The sequence below is a fragment of the Mobula hypostoma genome, chromosome 1 (genome assembly GCF_963921235.1).
Source record: "Mobula hypostoma chromosome 1, sMobHyp1.1, whole genome shotgun sequence".
NCBI classification, from domain to species: Eukaryota; Metazoa; Chordata; class Chondrichthyes; order Myliobatiformes; family Myliobatidae; genus Mobula; species Mobula hypostoma.
Window position 1 is genome coordinate 83,484,210 of NC_086097.1, and position 19,827 is coordinate 83,504,036.

At 42.4% G+C, this 19,827-nt stretch overlaps 1 protein-coding gene across 1 annotated transcript; it reads left to right on the top strand.

The window, feature by feature from the left end:
- Positions 1-231: 231 nt before the first annotated feature.
- LOC134348449 (acyl-coenzyme A thioesterase 1-like) lies at positions 232-19,588 on the top strand. The gene is made up of 3 exons (XM_063051862.1): positions 232-997; positions 14,860-15,062; positions 18,783-19,588. The coding sequence occupies exons 1-3, from the start codon at positions 460-462 to the stop codon at positions 19,374-19,376; spliced, it is 1,335 nt and encodes a 444-aa protein (XP_062907932.1). The 5' UTR covers positions 232-459; the 3' UTR covers positions 19,377-19,588.
- Positions 19,589-19,827: the final 239 nt, after the last annotated feature.

Below are 19,827 nucleotides of genomic sequence, written 5' to 3' on the forward strand. Positions count from 1 at the left end.
CTGGTGAACGCAGCAGGCCAGGCAGCATCTGTAGGAAGAGGCGCAGTCGACGTTTCAGGCCGAGACCCTTCGTCAGGACTAACTGAAGGAAGAGTGAGTAAGGGATTTGAAAGCTGGAGGGGGAGGGTGAGATCCAAAATGATAGGAGAAGACAGGAGGGGGAGGGATAGAGCCGAGAGCTGGACAGGTGATAGGCAAAAGGGATACGAGAGGATCATGGGACAGGAGGTCCGGGAAGAAAGACAAGGTGGGGGGGGACCCAGAGGGTGGGCAAGAGGTATATTCAGAGGGACAGTTTTTTTTTATTTTTAATTTCATGGTTTTCCATGCAGTGGACTTGGGCCCCCGGTTTCCCAGTGACAGATTTTCCCACCTTTGGCCGCAGTACTACAGTATTCGCAATCCCGTTGTCAGGTCCGTCATGCGCAGTACGCTGGCCTTTACTTGACTACCGGCAGGATGTTTATTGCAGCAGTGAGTTTAGCTGTGCGGTTCCTGCGGATCCCTGGCTGCAGCCCGTGTCGCTGGGCCGGCATGTCTGCGAGTGCGTGGCTGGAACCGGGCGCCAAATGCCTCTTCGATGAGCCGGTGCGGCTACGGGTGAGTGGTCTGTCGGCCCTGCAACAGGTCACCCTGAAGGCCTCCCTCACTGATGAGAAGGACGTAACTTTCAGTTCGGTGGCTTTCTACCAGGCGGATAAGCGGGGCGAGCTGGAACTGTGCCGCTCGCCGTCCCTGGGCGGCTCCTACACGGGCACCGAGCCCATGGGCCTCTTCTGGTCGCTCACGCCAGCCACTCCGTTAAAGCGTCTGGTGAAGAAAGATGTGGCCACTTCGCCGCTGCGGGTCCGCATCGAAGTGTTTGATGGGCACAGCGGCGATCCCCAGGGGCTCCCACTGGCCGCCTGTGTCAATGAGCGCTGGTTCATGAGTGAAGGGGTGACCAGGATCCCAGTGAGAAAGGGCAGGATCCGCGGGGTACTCTTTGTCCCACCTGGTAAGAATGGCACTTGTATGTATGTAATTGAGCCAATTTATTGTGTGTGTTTACCTTGCACTAAACGTAGAACATTTTTGGCTTTATAAAAGTTTTTTTCCTAAAGTAATATTGCACAGTTTGAAACAATAACAATGTATTAGATAGGTTGCCGTAGCCAGTAGTTCAGTCTGCAGAAAGCTTTGGAAGGTACAGGCAAACACGAGGGAATCTGCAGATGCTGGAATTTCAAGCAACACACATAAAAGTTGCTGGTGAACGCAGCAGGCCAGGCAGCATCTATATATAGGAAGAGGTACAGTCGATGTTTCGGGCTGAGACCCTTGGTCAGGAAGATACAGGCTTTGGGTTACTCAGGTTGGAATGGGTCGTTGTCATCATTATCATCATCAGGTGCCGTGCCCAGATTGAGCTTTGACTGCCATGTAGTTTATCAATGCCTTCTAAATATCGACTGTTTACTTTATCTAAAGCACTTATTACTTCTCCAAAGAACTAAAATAAAGTGGTCAAATATGATTTCTCTTTCTCAAAACCATCTTGACTTTATCTAATTATTTTCGAAGTGCCCCATGCTACTCTAATGCCTGTAATAGCTTTTGTTTGATACATGTTAAAGAAAAATAGTCCATGTTTTTCTACTTGCTGACTTTTTGAATAAAGGAGTTTTTTTGCAATATTCAAAACTATTGGAGATTTCCCCAAATGTGTGAAATTTTGGAAGATCATAATTTTCTTTGAGATTCAATGATAATGTTCATCAGGACTTAGGAAGTTGACAACCTGTAGCTCTGTATGCTCAAAATACTCAGTATTGACTCTCTGATGATTACAATTTCCTGAGTTCTTCCTCTTAATTCCCAATTTATCATTATTTCTGGAATGTGGTATCAACTAAACATAGAAAATAGGTGCAGGAGTAGGCCATTTGGCCCTTCGAGCCTGCGGCATCATTCAGTACAATCATGGCTGTACCAGTCTTTCCTCCATACCCCCTGATCCCTTTAGCCACAAGGGCCATATCTAACTCCCTCTTAAATATAGCCAATGAATTGGCCTCAACTGTTTCCTGTGGCAGAGAATTCCACAGATTCACCATTCTCTGTGTGAAGAAGTTTTTCCTAATCTCGGTCCTAAAAGGCTTCCCCTTTATCCTCAAACTAAAATTACCTATTTAATTCATCCGTCATTTTACTATATTGTATTATTAAATCCCCGGACACACTTTCTATGGCCTAAAATTCACTTTGTTAATACTTTTCTTTTAAAAAATGTGGAAAAAAACTTTTATCTGCTTTTTACATTTTTAGCAAACTTTATGTCACACTCTAGTTCTTTTTGTTAATCTTTGACAGACTCTTTTTGCTGTTCAAGTTAAGTTTATTGTCATGTGCACAAGTATGCTGAGGTACAGGTACAATGAAAAACTTGTTTACAGCAGCATTACATAGGTTTACACAACAAACAGATAAATTATACATAAGTTAAACATATTATATAGCACAGTAAAAAGAAAATAAAGATCGTGCAAACCAAGACTTTATTGCAAAAATAAATCACAATCAGTGACAAGTCAAGTGAAGTACAAGAGGTGGCCCAGAGTGTTCCATTGCTGAGGTACGATTTGGGTTACACTGGTTGATTCAAGAACCTGATGCTTATCGTCATCGTCATCAGGTGCCATGCCCGGATTGAGCTTTGACTGCCATGGCCCACTGACTCCTGTTTCGGGTCAAGTGGATCAATTCATTGGTATTCATTTCCAGTTCTCTGGCTGCTGTCATTTGTCTTTGCCTTCCTTTTGCTTTCTTCCCTTCAATCTTTCCCAGAATTACTGTGCATTCTAACTCCTCTCCTAATCACATGTCCAATAAAGTTACATTGCCTCTTCATGATCTCATACATTATTTCTCTTTTTGTGCTTGCTCTGTTCATGACATCCTCTTTAGATATTCGTTTCATCCATGATATTCTTTGCATCCTCCTCAAAAACCACATCTCTGCTGCTTCAATTCATTTCCTCATGTTACTAGATATTGTCCAACATTCTGATCCATATAACATAACTGGATAAACGTAACATTTCAGTACTCTGAGGCGGGTTGTCATGCCTAGTTTAGTGTTGGTCAGTATTCATTCTCGTAAAGGTGTCTTTAGCCATCCCTATTCTTCTTTTGATGTCCATGTCGCACCTGCCATCTGATGTCACCCAACTTCCTAAGTAGCAAAAGTTCTGTTCTTGTTTTATGTCTTCCCTGTTTATTTTTAGGCTGCAGATAGGATTCTCCTTCTTTTTGGATATCACCATACATCCTGTCTTTTTGCGATTGATAGATAGACCCATTTTTGTACTTCCTTCAACAACTATATCAATTAAGTTTTGTAGTTCTTCCTCCATACTTGCAATTAACACAGTGTGGGAACGGGTATGATCTCAATAGCCACCCAAAAGGTACTAAATGTTAAAATCTCCTTTGACATGATCAGGCATTGAACGCTTGTGTAAGTACATTGAAAACCTGCCACATTCTGATCTGGAGTTTAATTGTAGGGATAGACTGTTGTTCCTGACTAAATACCTCCTGCAATTTTGAAGATTTTCATCGGACTGCCTTTGGCAGTAATATTTCTCGAATGATCTTCATTAAAAAAGACACAAGCACTTAGTCAATGCATTGCTTTTCACGTAAGCTTGTTTCAACTGCTATCAAAGTAGTGTATTACATTAACAATTTTCCGTCATGTTGATTATTTGTGTAGAGATACAGTAGGGTAATAGGCCCTCCTGGCCCAGAGAACCCACATGCCCAGGAACACCCATGGAAATCCACATGATCACGAGAGAAAGTACAAACAGCAGCTGAATTGAACTCAGGTCAATGGCACTATAATAGCGTAATGCTAACCGCTATGCCACCATGCTGCCCAAAATGTACTTTCATGTTTCAAAGTACATCCTTATACAATGTAAATATAACTTTTTAAGAGCTTTTAGTTTCAAGTGGACCATTGAAACCAAGCAATCTATAGATTTCAGTACAACGCACAGAAGATATGGGAGGAACACAGGCAGCATCTGTGGGAATGAATAAGCAGTTGACGTTTTGGGGTGAGACACTTTCAGGACTGAAAAGGAAGGGGGAAGATGCCAGAATAAAAAGGTGGGGGGAGGGGAAGGAGGTGGGCTAGAAGGTGGTAGGTAAGCCACATGGGTAGGAAAGGTAAAGGGCTGAAGAGCAAAGAAATTGATCGGAGAGGAGAGTGGGCCATAGGAGAAAGGGAATGAGGAGGGAAGCTGGGGGGGGGGAGTGATGGGTAGGTGAAAGGAGGGGGTGAATAGAAGAGGGGACGACGAGGGAAATTTCTACCAAAAGGTGAAATCAGTGTTCATGCCATCAGGTTACCCAGACAGAATATAAAGTGTTACTTCCTCACCCTGAGAATGGCTTCATCGTGGCAAGAGAGGAGGCTGTGCACCATTGTGTCAGAATGGGAATCGGAATTAATATGTTTGGCCAACGGGAAGTTCCGCTTTAGGCAGATGGAGCAGAGGCACTTGACGAACAGTCCCCCAATTTATGACAGACCTTGCCAGTATAGAGGAGGTCTCAGTGGGAGCACCAGAAACAATAGACAATCCTAGCAGATTTGCAGGTGAAGTGTTACATCATCTAGAGAGACTGTTTGGGGCCTTGAATGGAGGTGAGGGAAGGGAGGAGGTGAATGGGTAGGTGTAGCACTTGGGTCACTTGCAGGGCTAAGTGCCAGGAGGATGATTAGTTGGGAGGGATAAATGGACTAGGGGATTACGGAGGGAGCGATCCTTGCAGAAAGCCGGGGGGGGGGGAGAGGAGGAGGGAAGGTAAAGGTATGTTTAGTGGTGGGATCCCTTTGGCGATGACAGAAGTTTCAAAGGATGATGTGCTGGATGCAGAGGCTCATGGGTGATAGGTAAGGACAGGATCACTGTTGAGGCAGCGGGAAGGATGGGTGAGCGGGGATGTTTGGGAAATGGAGGAGATGCAGATATGGGCAGTATCAATAATAGAGGAAGGAAAACCCCGTCCTTTGAAGAAAGAGGACATCTGTCCTAGAAAGAAAAGCCGTATCCTGGGAACAGGTGCAGTGGAGGCGTAGGAACTGAGAAAGGGAGATGGTGTTTTTTCAGAAGATGAAGTAGTAAAAGTACCCATGGGAATCGGTAGATTTATAAAAGATGTCAGTTGACAGTTTGTCTCCAGCAATGGAAACACAGAGACTGAGAAAGGGGAGGGAGGAAATGGACCAAGTGAATTTAAGGGCAGGGTGGATGTTAGAGGCAAAATTGATGAAATTGACAAGCTCAGCATAGGTGCATGGAGAAGCACTAATGCGGTTGACAATGTAGGGGAGGAAGAGTTGGGGAGTATGACCAGAGAAGTCTTCAAACGTGGACTGTTCTATGCAGGCATAGCTACGCAGGTGCTCATGACTACACCTCGAGTCTAGAAAATGTGGGAGGAGCTGAAGAAAAAATTGTTGAGGCCGAGAACTAGTTCTGCTAGACAGAGGAGGGTGCTAGTAGAGGGGAATTATTTGGTTCTTTTGTTAAGAAAGCACAGAGCTTTGAACCTTTCTTGATGGGGTATAGAAGTGAACATCCAGGGTGAAAATGAGGCATTCAGAGCCAGGGAATTGAAAATTACTGAGGAGATTAAGATTTCAGTGTCATTGTTAACCGTTTTGTAGCTACACCATAGCACATTAATCATACCTTTTGTATAATAGTACAATTTTACTCACAGCATTAATTACCATCGGGCAGAGCCTAATCTCCAGTTGCCTTGTTCTTCTATGAAACTAATTCTGTGAAGCTATGTGGTAGCTGGTATGCAGTGGCTAACCATGCTAAAAGAATTCACATGCAGACAACTTCCACACCACAATATAGATTTCAGAGCTGGAATGCCAGTGCACTTCATGGGCAATCACAACCTGAATGCTGCTTGGCTATCATAGCTCAGGAAATAAAATGTTTCAGCTGAAGGAGCACAATGAGGAGGAGGGCAAGGGGTATATCTTCTGGAGGGACAAATCAGAAAAGGAATACACAATTTACGGAGTGAACTTCAGCCCAATTAAGTTCATCTGGCATCTCAGCTACTTCCTGTGAAATGGGTGAATACCAGATCATTCCAATATGGAATGAACACATTCTGGCCATGGTGCATATGTTCCTTCTCCAAAAGCTTCAGATGAAGCTTAGGTGGGCATCAAATTCCTACTCCATATCCTAAAGAGAAACTGATTGACCCTACCTGACTTTAACATATAGCTTTGAGGTGAGAGCAGAAGTGTTTAAAGATTTATGAGACTATTTTTCATTTTGCAGAGGAAATTGTAGACAATGGGTGGGCGGCCAGGAGAGGTGGTGAAAGCAGATACAGTAACAACATTTAATAAGCATTCAGATAGACACATGAACACGGACTAGAGGGATATAGACCATGTACAGACAGGCAGGATTAGCTTAATTTGACATTGTGGTCAGCACAGATCTCATGATCTGAAGGGCCTGTTCCTGTGTTGTACCGTTCTATGTTCTAGCAAGGTGTAATTAACAAGTCATAAGTACAAGATTTCAGTATAGATTTCAGGTCATGCACAATCTTGATGAGGATGTGTTGGTAGACAAGATCCATATAGATTGCCTCAGTCTTCAAGGAGATCAGTGAGGCTTGTCTAGGATAGGGGTGGAAAGAAGAACAGAGAATGGATACAAAAGGAAACATGGACAACCTTAGAAGAAAGATGGAAAATTAAGAAGCAAGTGTTAGATGCAAAGTCAATATGAATTATGGTGAAATTTCAACCAGCACGCACCGAAGCTAACAAGAAGGTGAACAGGCTTTTAAGAAAGGATGAGAGGGTCTAAATGAAAGACCTTGCAGAGGAGGCCAAAGCAGCAGCCAGTCAAGGAGATCAGGGATTTCAGAATGGGTATGCAGAAAGTTCCTGGCCAGATCCAGTTATCCCGTGAAAGATAAGAATGGTCTGCTTTTGACAACTGAGGAAGAGCAAAAAGCACGAGGGACAGAGTATTTCAGAGAATTACTGAATAGGCCACTATCAGATGAGAGTCAGCAGAGGACCTCAACATCAGCATATAGATCCACCATGAAAGAAGAGATTGTTGCTGTGATTAAATCATTAAACAACAGCAAAGCTCCACAACATGACAATTTGAACATCAGACTGTTCAAAGCTGAAACAGAAGTTGCAGCAGCAATCCTGCAGCCACTGTTTACTGTAATCTGGGAATGGGGACAAGTACCCGAGAACTGGACAAAGGGAGTTACTGTTAGGATCCTCAGGAAAGCAGTGCTAAATGATTGTAACAACTGCCATGGCGTCACACTTTTATCAGTGCCCAGCAAGATTCTCACCAAAGTCATTGACCATGCTGGCTTCAGGAAGAACAGAGGCTATGTCAATCAGATTTTCACGTTGCGTAACATCATAGAACAGTGCACAGATTGGCAAAAACAACTGTGTGAATTTTGTGGACTTCAACATCCACGTGGAGACCCTTTGGCAAATTTTCAGATCATATGGGATTCCTTCCAACTTATCCAGAGTTTCTATGCTAATTTCACCTGCACAGCTGGGGACTATAATCTGAGCTCTGAAGTCAAGTCAGGTATCAGGTATAGCTGTGGGATGTCAGCAATATTGTTTAACCTGGTTATGAGACAAACAACGAAAGATAGCAGAGAGGCATTAGGTGAACTCTATTGTCTACTTTAGAAGACCTTGACTTTGCAGATGATCTCATATTATTACCACATACACACTTGCATGTGCAAGAGAAAACTCAGTGCCTGTGCACCTTTGGACAGGTTGGACTCACTCTCCTAACTGAAACCACGACCCTCAATGTAGAGTCTCCTCCTCCCATTAAGGCATACGGCACTGACTTGCCCATCTCCAACAGATTCACCTAGTGGGACCAAGGACAACATCCAGTGCAAATTCAGCAAAGTTAGAAATGTCTTCAGATCTATGAGCAATGTATGGGGATCAACCAAGTACAGTATCCATACCAAGGTGCTCTGTGCAGACTCTTGTATGTGTCAGATGACAAAGCAACCTTACCAAGCCACCGTCATTCCATACCATGAAACTCCAGAAGATCCTCCATATTTTCTGGCCAAGAAAGATCTCCAAGCATGCACTAGTCCTTCAGTGTCACCTAGAGGACATAGCTACAATCATCATGAGGAAACATTTGGGGATGGATTGGGCACATGATGTGAAGAGGGGTCACCTCCATCATCAAGATAGCACTTTATTGGGCCCATGAAGGGCGGAGGAAACATGGGAGACCAAAGTCATTTTGGTGTTGTAGAAATGAGGACCCCGAACCATACCTGGGGCGCAATAGGAAAAATGGCCAAGGACAGACAGAGATGGAGGAGCTTCATTGCTGCCCTAAATGCCAGCAGCAGTAAGTAAGCACAGTTCTGCAGATACTGAAAATCCAGAGAAAAATGCTGGAGGAACTCAGAAGGCCAGGCAGCATCAATGGAAATGAATAAACAAACGAGGTTTAGGGCTGAGGGCCTTCATCAGGACCGAAAAGCAAAGGGGAAGAAGTCAGAATAAGGTCGGGGGAGGGAAAGGCGTAGAGTCTGGGTGAGCATGTGGTAGAAGAGTTGGAAAGCAGCAGAAATCAAAGAGGGAGAACAGTGAGAGGGTTTCACTGAACTCCCATTGAAGAGAAGATTTAAACTTCTTTAGAGTAGGCGTTTCTCGAAGAGACTTTGCAGTGGAGCAGCAAATCATAAACACAAGATTCTGCAGATGCTCACTTCTCCCCTTTGTGATCTCTGCTGCTGCTCTGACCATGCACTCAACTGAGCGGTGCTCCTTCACCTCTACTCACCTTATTGTGGCTTCTTCCCCTTCCTTTCCAGTCCTGATGAAGGCTCTTAGCCTGAAACTGAGACTGTTTATTCCGCTCCATAGATGCTGCCTGACCTGCTGAGTTCCTCCAGTATTTGTAAATTCGCAAGTAGGTTTTAAGGGTGACTAACCCCAACAGAGTTTTCCTTTTGGGGGATAAAAAGGGCTTGGAGCTTGGTTGTGACATATTAAATCAAGAACATAGAGTCATGAAGCAATACAACACAGATGCAGGCTCCTTAGCTCTGAATCCATCTTTACCCTCTAAGCCCTTCTTGTACAATTCCTGGTGCACAAAGATAATATGCAACCCCTCCCCTTTGTCCAAGCATTGGCATCTATTAGATTGTGTCATTGTCTGGACGAGGGGTTGCAAAGACATTTACATCAGCCAAATTGCAACAGCACTGATGACTGCTAAACTGATCACTGCATAATCCACCTGTATTCAACCTTGCCCCAAAGTCTTAGCATCAGCAAAGCATTGCAATAAGGTGATCAGTGCTAAAGTTCTCAAGAGCACCATAAAGGCAATGTTTTAAAAACATAAAGAACCTGGTGTCATGACAACAACATTTCCCTCAATGTCAACAAAACAAAAGAGCTGGTGATACGCTACAGGAAGGTGGAGGGTGCAATTGCTCCTGCTTACATCAATGGCTCTGATGTCAAGAAGGTTGAAACTTTCAAGTTCATAGAAGTGATTGTCACCAATAGCCTGTCCTGGTCGAACCACGTAGATGCCATGGCTAAGAAAGTACACCAGCACCCCTACTTCCTCAGAAGAGACTAAAGAAGTGTAACATATTCCCTTTGATCCTTAATCCTTTATCACTGCACAACAGAACGCATCCTATCAGGATGCATCACAGCTCTGTACGGCAAGTGCTCTGCTCAAGACTACCAAAAACCGCAGAGAGTTGTCACCTCTCAGCACATCACAGAAACCAGCCTCTACCCTATGGACTCAGTACATAAGACACTTCTCCCTGTCTCGATAAGGCAGCCAACATAATCAAAGACTCCATACAATCTGGACATTCTCTGTTCTCCCCACTCCCATTGGGGAAAAGATACAAAAGCCTGAAAGCACATACCCCCAGGCTCAAAGACAACAGCTACCCCACTGTTATAAGACTTAACGGTTCCATAGCACAATAAGACTTTTATTGAGGCTCACAGTCTACCTTGTATGACCTTGCACCTTATTGGCTACCTGCACTGCACTTTCTCTGTAATGGTAACGCTTCATCTTGCATTTTGTTATTTTCTTTCATACTACCTCAATGTACTGATCTGATCCCTCGATCTCGATGGAAATATGCAAAACAAAGTTTTCCAATCTACCTTGGTATGTGTGACAATAATAAACCAATTTACCAATTTCTGAGCTAATTTCCCAGTCTTCAGAAGCCATAGAACATTCATGAGCTATGGGCTGCCTTTGGTATCAATAAGGAGTTTCCTAGCTTTCCAACAAAAGGTGTGTTCATTAGTTTGATAATATCTCAGAAATGTTATGCATTCCTGGATTCAGATATATACCTGTTATTCAAGAGGGAGGTAAAGTACAGCTCTACAATCTGAACATAAACCTGGGCAGCCATTAAACTGCTAAAGAATGCTGACCACCTCACCTATCTCAAAGGTTGCTACTCTGCAAAAAAAAAAGCGCCACTCATCAGTGATATAATTCACCTTTAAGTCAGCATAGCCTTCGGTCCATTTAAACATCTGGACCGCATACCCTGTGCTTAAGTAAAGGTTACTATGTAGTATTAACCCCCCCCCCCCGTATGTAACTGTACTGATGCATTAGGCTTCTATCATGCAAATTTAAGTCGGTATCTATCAAGAAACCACCCGTGAATATTCATTCAGGAAAATGGTATGGATTTATAACACGAGATTATGCTAATGCTGGAAATCTTGAGCAACACACACAAGTGGGCTGATACCCATTATCAGGACCGGTGAAAGTTTTCAGCCTGAAATGTCAACTGTTTATTTCCTTCCATAGGTGGACACATTACAGTTCTGTCCATCAGCTGGCATTTGTCCCTTTGGGCTTTGTCTTTCTCAACTGTGTGGAGGAAGATGCTATCATACCATATACATCCAGACTCACTGAATTATTAATCATGTCCCTCCCCTTGCAACTTTATAGTGTTGGCCTGGCCTTTCCCTCATGCCACCTTTTCCCTGTCCCAGTACCCTCTACATTAGGAGTAGGTATAACTTCTTTAGCTGGGATGGATGTCTCAAGGAAATCCTTCTCGATCCTTGAAGCTTCAGTGCAAAAGAATGCCGGAAGAAATGATCATGCAGAAACAAAAAAATTAATATCCCCAAAGGGGATTGAACAAAGGGAACTATGGTGCTATGGGGGAGGAGCTGTCCAAAGTTCAATGGAACAATACCCTAGCAGGGATGACAGTGGAACAGCAATGGCAAATGTTTCTGGAATAATGTGGAAGGTGCAGGATCAGTTCGTTCCAAAGAGGAAGAAAGATCCTAAGGGGAGTAAGGGGAGGCCGTGACTGACAAGGGAAGTAATGGACAGTATAAAAATAAAAGAGAAGAAGTACAACATAGCAAAGACAAGTGGGAAGCCGGAGGATAGGGAAACTTTTAAAGAGCAACAGAAGGTAACTAAAAAGGCAATACACGGAGAAAAAATGAGGTATGAAGGTAAACTAGCCAAGAATATAAAGGAGGATAGTAAAAGCTTCTTTAGGTATGTGAAAATGAAAAAAATAGTTAAGACCAAAATTAGGCCTTTGAAGACAGAAGCAGATGAATTTATTATGGGGAACAAGGAAATGGCAGACGAGTTGAACAGGTACTTTGGATCTGTCTTCACTAGGGAAGACACAAACAATTTCCCAGATGTAATAGTGGCCAAAGGACCTAGGGTAATAGATGAATTGAAGGAAATCTATATTAGGCAGGAAATGGTGTTGGATAGGCTGTTGGGTCTGAAGGCTGTTAAGTCCCCAGGACCTGATAGTCTGCATCCCAGGGTACTTAAGGAGGTGGCTTTAGAAATCATGGACGGATTGGTAATCATTTTCCAATGTTCTATAGATTCAGGATCAGTTCCTGTGGATTGGAGGGTGGCTAATGTTGTCCCTCTCTTCAAGAAGGGAGGAAGAGAGAAAACGGAATTATAGACCAGTTAGCCTGACGTCGGTGCTGGGAAAGATGCTGGAGTCAATTATAAAAGATGAAATTACGACACATCTAGATAGTAGTAACAGGATTGGTCCGAGTCCGCATGGATTTATGAAGGGAACATTGTGCTTGACTAATCTTCTGGAATTTTTTGAGGATGTAACTATGAAAATGGACAAGGGAGAGCCAGTGGATGTAGTGTACCTGGACTTTCAGAAAGCCTTTGATAAAGTCCCACATAGGAGATTAGTGGGCAAAATTAGGGCACGTGGTATTGGGGGCAGAGTACTGACATGGATTGAAAATTGGCTGGCTGACAGAAAGCAAAGAGTAGCGATTAACAGGTCCCTTTCAGAATGGCAGGCGGTGACCAGTGGGGTACCGCAGGGTTCAGTGCTGGGACCGCAGCTATTTACAATATATATTAATGATTTAGATGAGGGAATTAAAAGTGACATTAGCAAATTTGCCGATGACACAAAGCTGGGTGGCAGTGTGAAATGTGAGGAGGATGTTATGAGAATGCAGGGTGACTTGGACAGGCTGGGTGAGTGGGCAGATGCAGTTTAATGTGGATAAATGTGAGGTTATCCACTTTGGTGGTAAGAACGGGAAGGCAGATTATTACCTAAATGGAGTCAAGTTAGGAAAAGGGGAAGCACAACGAGATCTAGATGTTCTTGTACATCAGTCACTGAAAGCAAGCATGCAAGTACAGCAGGCAGTGAAGAAAGCTAATGGCATGCTGGCCTTCATAACAAGGGGAATTGAGTATAAGAGCAAAGAGGTCCTTCTGCAGCTGTACAGGGCCCTGGTGAGACCACACCTGGAGTACTGTGTGCAGTTTTGGTCTCCAAATTTGAGGAAGGACATTCTTGCTATTGAGGGAGTGCAGCATAGGTTCACAAGGTTAATTCCCGGGATGGCGGGACTGTCATAGGTCGAAAGATTGGAGCAACTAGGCTTGTATACTCTGGAATTTAGAAGGCTGAGAGGAGATCTTATTGAAACATAAGATTATTAAGGGATTGGACACGCTGGAGGCAGGAAGCATGTTCTCGCTAATGGGTGAGTCCAGAACCAGAGGCCACAGTTTAAGAATTAGGGGTAGGCCATTTACAATGGAGTTGAGGAAAAACTTTTTCACCCAGAGAGTGGTGGATATATGGAATGCTCTGCCCCAGAAGTCTGTGGAGGCCAAGTCTCTGGATGCTTTCAGAAAAGAGATGGATAGAGCTCTTAAAGATAGTGGAATCAAAGGTTATGGGGATAAGGCAGGAACTGGATACTGATTGTGGATGATCAGCCATGATCACAGTGAATGGCAGTGTTGGCTCGAAGGGCCGAATGGCCTACTCCTGCATCTATTGTCTATAAATCAACGAAAACTCTGGCACCTTCCAATTCCCATTAAATTAAAAATTGATGAAGTGACACGTTTTGACTACTCCCTCCGGCGCTCTTGACATATTGAGGCCATCCTGAAAGGCTGACCAGATGCAATTGTGGGACATCCTGGCCCGAGTCCCTGTGGTAGCTGTTGGGGTGTCCTACATGCCCTAGCAAAATGACCTTGTTTCCCACAATTCTAATTTTTCATCTACCTTGGGTTTCCTGGGGCTGATCTCTTCTCCTTGCCTTAGGAGTGCATAATTGAGCGGGGAATCTTTGGTTTTACTCCCCCCACTTGTAATCCCCCTCTTCTTTATTCCAGACTGGGATAGAATTTACACCTACCAAACAGAATCAATCTTACCATTCTCTTTAGGCTTTCTTATTTCTTTCACCTCCTCTTCCCATGCTCTAGCAAGCCTTTGGAGTACCAAATCATAAACACAAGGGGTTCTGCAAAAGCTGGAAATCCAGAGCAACACAGAATGCTGGAGGAACTCAGCAGGTCAGGCAGCATCTATGGAAATGAATAATAAACAGTCAATGTTTTGGGCTGAGACCCTTCATCAGGACTGAAGAGGAAGAGGGAAGACACCAGAATAAAAAGTGGTGGGTGGGGGGAGGTAAAGGAGGACAAGCTAGAAGATGATAAGTGAAGTCAGGTAGGTAGGAAAGGTAAAGGAGGAATATGATAGGATAGGGGAGTGAACCATGGGAGAAAGAAGAAGGGGTACCGGGGGAGGGGATAGGCAGGTGAGGAGAAAGGGCACTCCTATTCCAAACTGTCAGTCCATGGCCGCCTCTTTTGTCATGATAAGGCCACTCTCAGGGTGAAGGAGCAAAATCTGGTATTCCATCTAGGTAATCTCCATCCAACCTGATGGCATGAACATCAATTTCTCCTTCCAGTAATTTTTTCTTTTTCCTTCCCCTTTCCCTCTTCTATTCCCCACTTCTGCCTCTTATCTCTTCTCAATGATGAGGCAGGTATATGAACAACATTTAGAAAGTACTAGGACAGGTACATGGATAGATCAGGTTTAAAGGAATGTGGGCAAAGGGGACAAGCTTAAATGGGAATCTTGGGCAGGTGGACCAGTTGGACTAAAGGCCTATTTCCATGCTGTATTATTCTATGACCCTGATTCTAGTTCCAGTGCCAAAATTATATATTTTGTGAATAGCTAGGACCTAAATACTGATACCTGTAGTTTCTCACTTGTCACCGCTAGCTATCCTAAGTAAGCCCCATTTATACCTATTCAACGTTTCGTGTGTAATCCATGATGTACAGAGTCTTAATTACATTGTAAATTTCCATGATGAATCACTGTAATCTTTGAATTTGACAGGCAATGGTCCATTTCCAGGGGTTATTGACATGTATGGGTCAGTCGGTGGGGTGGTTGAACACAGAGCTAGTCTCTTGGCAAGCCATGGATTTCTGACGCTGGCTTTAGGATATTTTGGATTCGATGACCTTCCAAACCACTTTCTCAACCTTGATCTTGAATACTTTGAAGAAGCTGTGAACTTCTTGAGGCAGCATTCAAAGGTAAGATGCTTCATGTTCCATTTAGAAAATAATTTTGAATATGATTCTTTGAAAAAGGGAAGGACAATTTGTTCAATGCAAAAGAATGCAATTAATTTGCATATTTTCCTTGCCATCTTGTGATGTCAAGAAAGATCCTGGGGGAGGTAAAATAGCCAATTCACAAACATCTCGGGAATATCGATGTTGAATGCGGGGAATGAAATACTCAGATTTCAGTGCTTGTTATAACTGGACAGCAATTGAACTAACTAGCAGGAACTCCTCTGCTCCTTTCCTGAGATGGAAATACACATTTCAGCAAACTATTACTGATGTTGAAAACTGGGAAGAAGTACTCCTGGGCATGTAATTTCCCTGCTGCCTCCTAAGAGTTCGATTAGGTGTTCAAACTTAAGGCTGAACGTTTGAGCTATCTCATGAATACTGTTCATTTTGGACAATTTTTGAGGAGAGTTGAGTTAAAGGAACAGGGAGGGATGAAAGAATGGAGGGAACAATAGAAGGGGATACCAAAATTCCATATTGGATGGGATATTTCCTTTAATTAGAAAATTGCCCGCCTTATTCATTTTTACATCATTTTCACAATCTGAAACCTATCTTGCAAAGATTGGGATCCTAGATGAATAATTCCAAGCTATTGTTCCAGGGACACCTGGTATGCACAACCACCCAGGAAAATGTGATTTGTTGCTGGTACTCTGATTGGTCTAGAGCAGTGGTCCCCAACCACTGGGCCGTGCAGAAACCATATGATTTGGCGATATCAAACGATATGAGTCAGCTGCACCTTTCCTCATTCCCTGTCACGCACTGTTGAACTTGAACACCACCCCCCCCCGCCCCCATTGGCCAATCCACAAGAATATTGTCAGTATTAAACCGGTCCGCGGTGCGCAAAAGATTGGGGACCCCTGCTCTAGAGGCTGGTGGGGTGGTAGATGAGGACAAGAGGAATCCTATCCCTGGTAGGGTGGCAGGAGGATGGGATAAGAGTAGACATGCATGAAATGGAAGAGATACGGTTGAGGGCAGTATTGATGATGGAGGAAAGGAAGCCTCTTTCTTTGAAAAAGGATGACATCTCCTTCGTTCTAGAATGAAAAGCCTCATCCTGAGAGCAGATGTGGTGGAGACAGAGGAATCGAGAGAAGGGAATGGAGTTTTTACAAGTGGCAGGGTGAGACGAGGTACAGTGGCATGCAAAAGTTTGGGAACCCCTGGTCAAAATTTCCTACAGTTAGTTAAGTGAGTAGAAGATGAACTGATCTCCGACAGTCATAAAGTTAAAGATGAAACATTTCTTTAATATTTTAAGCAAGATTACTTTTTTATTTCCATCTTTTACAGTTTCAAAATAAAAAAGGAAAAGGGCCTGAAGCAAAAGTTTGGGCACCCTGCATGGTCATTACTTAGTAACACCCCCTTCGGCAAGTATCGCAGCTTGTAAATGCTTTCTGTAGCCAGCTAAGAGTCTTTCGATTTTTGTTTGGGAGATTTCTGCCCATTCCTCCTTGCAAAAGGCTTCTAGTTCTGTTAGATTCTTGGGCCGTCTTGCATTCACTGCTCTTTTGAGGTCTATCCACAGATTTTTGATGATGTTTAGGTCAGGGGACTGTGAGGGCCATGGCAAAACCTTCAGCTTGCCATGTGGATTTTGAAGTGTGTTTAGGATCTTTCTTTTCTAATCTTTTTATTGATATCAAAATGTTAACCATAACATAATAATACAAAACAATTGGGATTACATTATTAATAATTAGCATATAAAAATATAAGGTCAGTTAACACACGGATATTAACCTCCCAAAATCTTACAAAATACGAATAAGATAAAAAAATGTAGAAGTAGCATAGAAAAAGAAAAAAAAACAAAATACCCCCCCAAAAAAACTAAACAATACTAATCAACTAAACTAAAGAAAAGAAAAAGACGTGGGCTGTTACGTTACATCAGATAGGACCATTAGTGTCATCAACTCCGCTCCTCTCTCCATATATTTGAAAGTAATAGAATAGGTTTGGAAAAGGTCAAATTACATCATATGGAAGTGTTGAATAAATAGCCTCCAAGTCTTTTCGAATAGAGGGATCATAAAGACACTTCTAATTTTTTCTAAGTTTAAACACAACATAGTTTGAGAGAACCAATGAATTGTGGTGGGAGGATTAATCTCTTCCCAATTCAGCAAAATGGATCTTCTAGCCATTAATGTAACAAATGCAATCATCTGACGAGCTGAAAAGGTTAGATGAATTGGTTCTATCATTGGTAACCCAAAAATTGCCATAATAGGGTGAGGTTGTAAATCAATACTTAAAACAGTTGAAATAATATCAAAGATATCTTTCCAATATTTTTTCAAGAAAGGACATAACCAAAACATATGAGTTAAAGAAGCTATCTCAGAATGACTTACATCACATACAGGATTTATATGAGGCTAATTTATCCTTAGATATATGGGCCCTTATTTTAAACTTAGATATATGTTTAGGATCATTATCCTGTTGCAGAAGCCATCCTCTTTTCATCTTCAGCTTTTTTCATAGATGGTGTGATGTTTGCTTCCAGAATTTGCTGGTATTTAATTGAATTCATTCTTCCCTCTACCAGTGAAATGTTCCCCGTGCCACTGGCTACAACACAAGCCCAAAGCTTGATCGATCCACCCCCATGCTTAATAGTTGTGGAGGTGTTCTTTTCATGAAATTCTGCACCCTTTTTTCTCCAAACATACCTTTACTCATTGCAGCCAAAAGGTTCTATTTTAACTTCATCAGTCCATAGGACTTGTTTCCAAAATGCATCAGGCTTGTTTAGATGTTCCTTTGCAAACTTCTGATGCTGAATTCTGTGGTGAGGACGCAGGAAAGGTTTTCTTCTGATGACTCTTCCATGAAGGTCATAGTTGTGCAGGTGTTGCCGCACAGTTGAACAGTGCACCACCACTCCAGAGTCAGCTAAATCTTCCTGAAAGTCTTTTGCAGTCAAATGGGGGTTTTGATTTGCCTCTCTAGCAATCCTACGAGCAGTTCTCCCATAAAGTTTTGTTGGTCTTCCAGACCTCAACTTGACCTCCACTATTACTGTTAACTGCCATTTCTTAATTACATTACGAACTGAGGAAACAGCTACCTGAAAACACTTTGCTATCTTCTTATAGCCTTCTCCTGCTTTGTGGGCATCATTTATTTTAATTTTCAGAGTGCTAGGCAGCTACTTAGAGGAGCCCATAGCTGCTGATTGTTGGGACAAGGTTTGAGGAGTCAGGGTATTTATAAGCTTTGAAATTTGCATCACCTGGCCTTTCCTGATGATGACTATGAACAAGCCATAGCCCTAACAATCTAATTAAGGTCTGAGACCTTGTAAAAAGTTATCTGAGAGCTCAAATCTCTTGAGGTGCCCAAACTTTTGCATGGTGCTCTTTTCCTTTTTTCACTCTAAAACTGTACAAAACAAAAATAATACACTAATCTTGCTTAAAGTGTTGAAAAGAATGTTTCATCTTTAACTTTATGACTTTTGGAGATCAGTTCATCTTCTACTCACTTAACTATTCACAGTAATAGAAATTTTGACCGGGGTGCCCAAACATTTGCATGCCACTGTATGGTACAAGTGGTTCCACCCAAAGGTTGTTCTAGCATAATTTACTAGAAGTATAGATAATAAAGTTGATGCTGTTAACATGCATAAATTACTGTTTTAAGGTAACAGGTCCTGGAGTTGGAGCAATAGGAATATCAAAGGGAGGAGACTTGGTTCTTTCAATGACTACGTTTATACCACATGTGACAGCAGCTATCAGTATTGGTGGATGTAATGCTAACACTTTAGGTAACTTGCATTACAAAAACATCACTATTCCAGGCCTGGGTATTTCATTTGACCAAGCTAGGTTTCTGGAATCAAATCTTATTGATATCTCTGAAACAACAAATAACCCAAGGGATGAAGAAAATAAAGATTGTATCATCCCATTAGAAAAGGCTGAAGGTCATTTTTTGTTTGTGGTTGGAGAGGATGACAAGAATTGGAACACTTCACTCTTTGCTCAGCAAGCTATCGAACGACTGAAGGAAAATGGAAAAGAAAACTATGAAATTCTTACTTACCCAAAGGCAGGACACTTACTGGAGCCCTGCTATTTTCCATTCTGTTATGCTTCTTTTCATCGGTTGGTAGGGCTTCCTGTGTTATGGGGAGGAGAAATGAAAGAGCATTCATTAGCCCAGATAGACCTTTGGCCAAAGATTCAAATGTTTCTAAGAAAACATCTTGAAAAACAACAAAGCCAATTGTGAAAATATCTAATACCTAATTCATGAAATGGACTGGATTATTTCATACATCATTTTTTTAATATTATGTATTTGATTCCATTTGTATGTGCATGTACTTTGTGGAGAATGATTTTAAAACTTTACCACTTTGGAACCAGTAACATTTTTCTTACCTTTCCCATATCTATGATGTAATATTTCCTGTCAATTTCATTATGTAATTAAAGTTTTCTGCGTGAATATTTTTGGTTTGCTTTTTTGCTTCTGTTCAATTAAGATTCATTATTGAGAACACGGGAACTTAAGAGGTGGACTGCTGTTGGTAAAGGCCCATTTTAAAGCAAACAGGTGAAGAAATACCAGCTATTATTGATCAGGTTAGATTACATCAGTACTTCTAGAATGCTGGTATCTAATTAATGGTAGGACAAGGGCACTTTCACATCTTAGACAGCATTTGACCTTCACATGC

What these genes read in the sequence shown, in the direction of transcription:
- LOC134348449 (XM_063051862.1), top strand. Translation starts at nt 460, where the DNA reads ATGTTTATTGCAGCAGTGAGTTTAGCTGTGCGGTTCCTGCGGATCCCT. An exon ending in GGTACTCTTTGTCCCACCTG is followed by an intron (nt 998 to 14,859) that starts GTAAGAATGGCA and finishes TGAATTTGACAG; the next exon opens with GCAATGGTCCATTTCCAGGG. An exon ending in TCTTGAGGCAGCATTCAAAG is followed by an intron (nt 15,063 to 18,782) that starts GTAAGATGCTTC and finishes TACTGTTTTAAG; the next exon opens with GTAACAGGTCCTGGAGTTGG.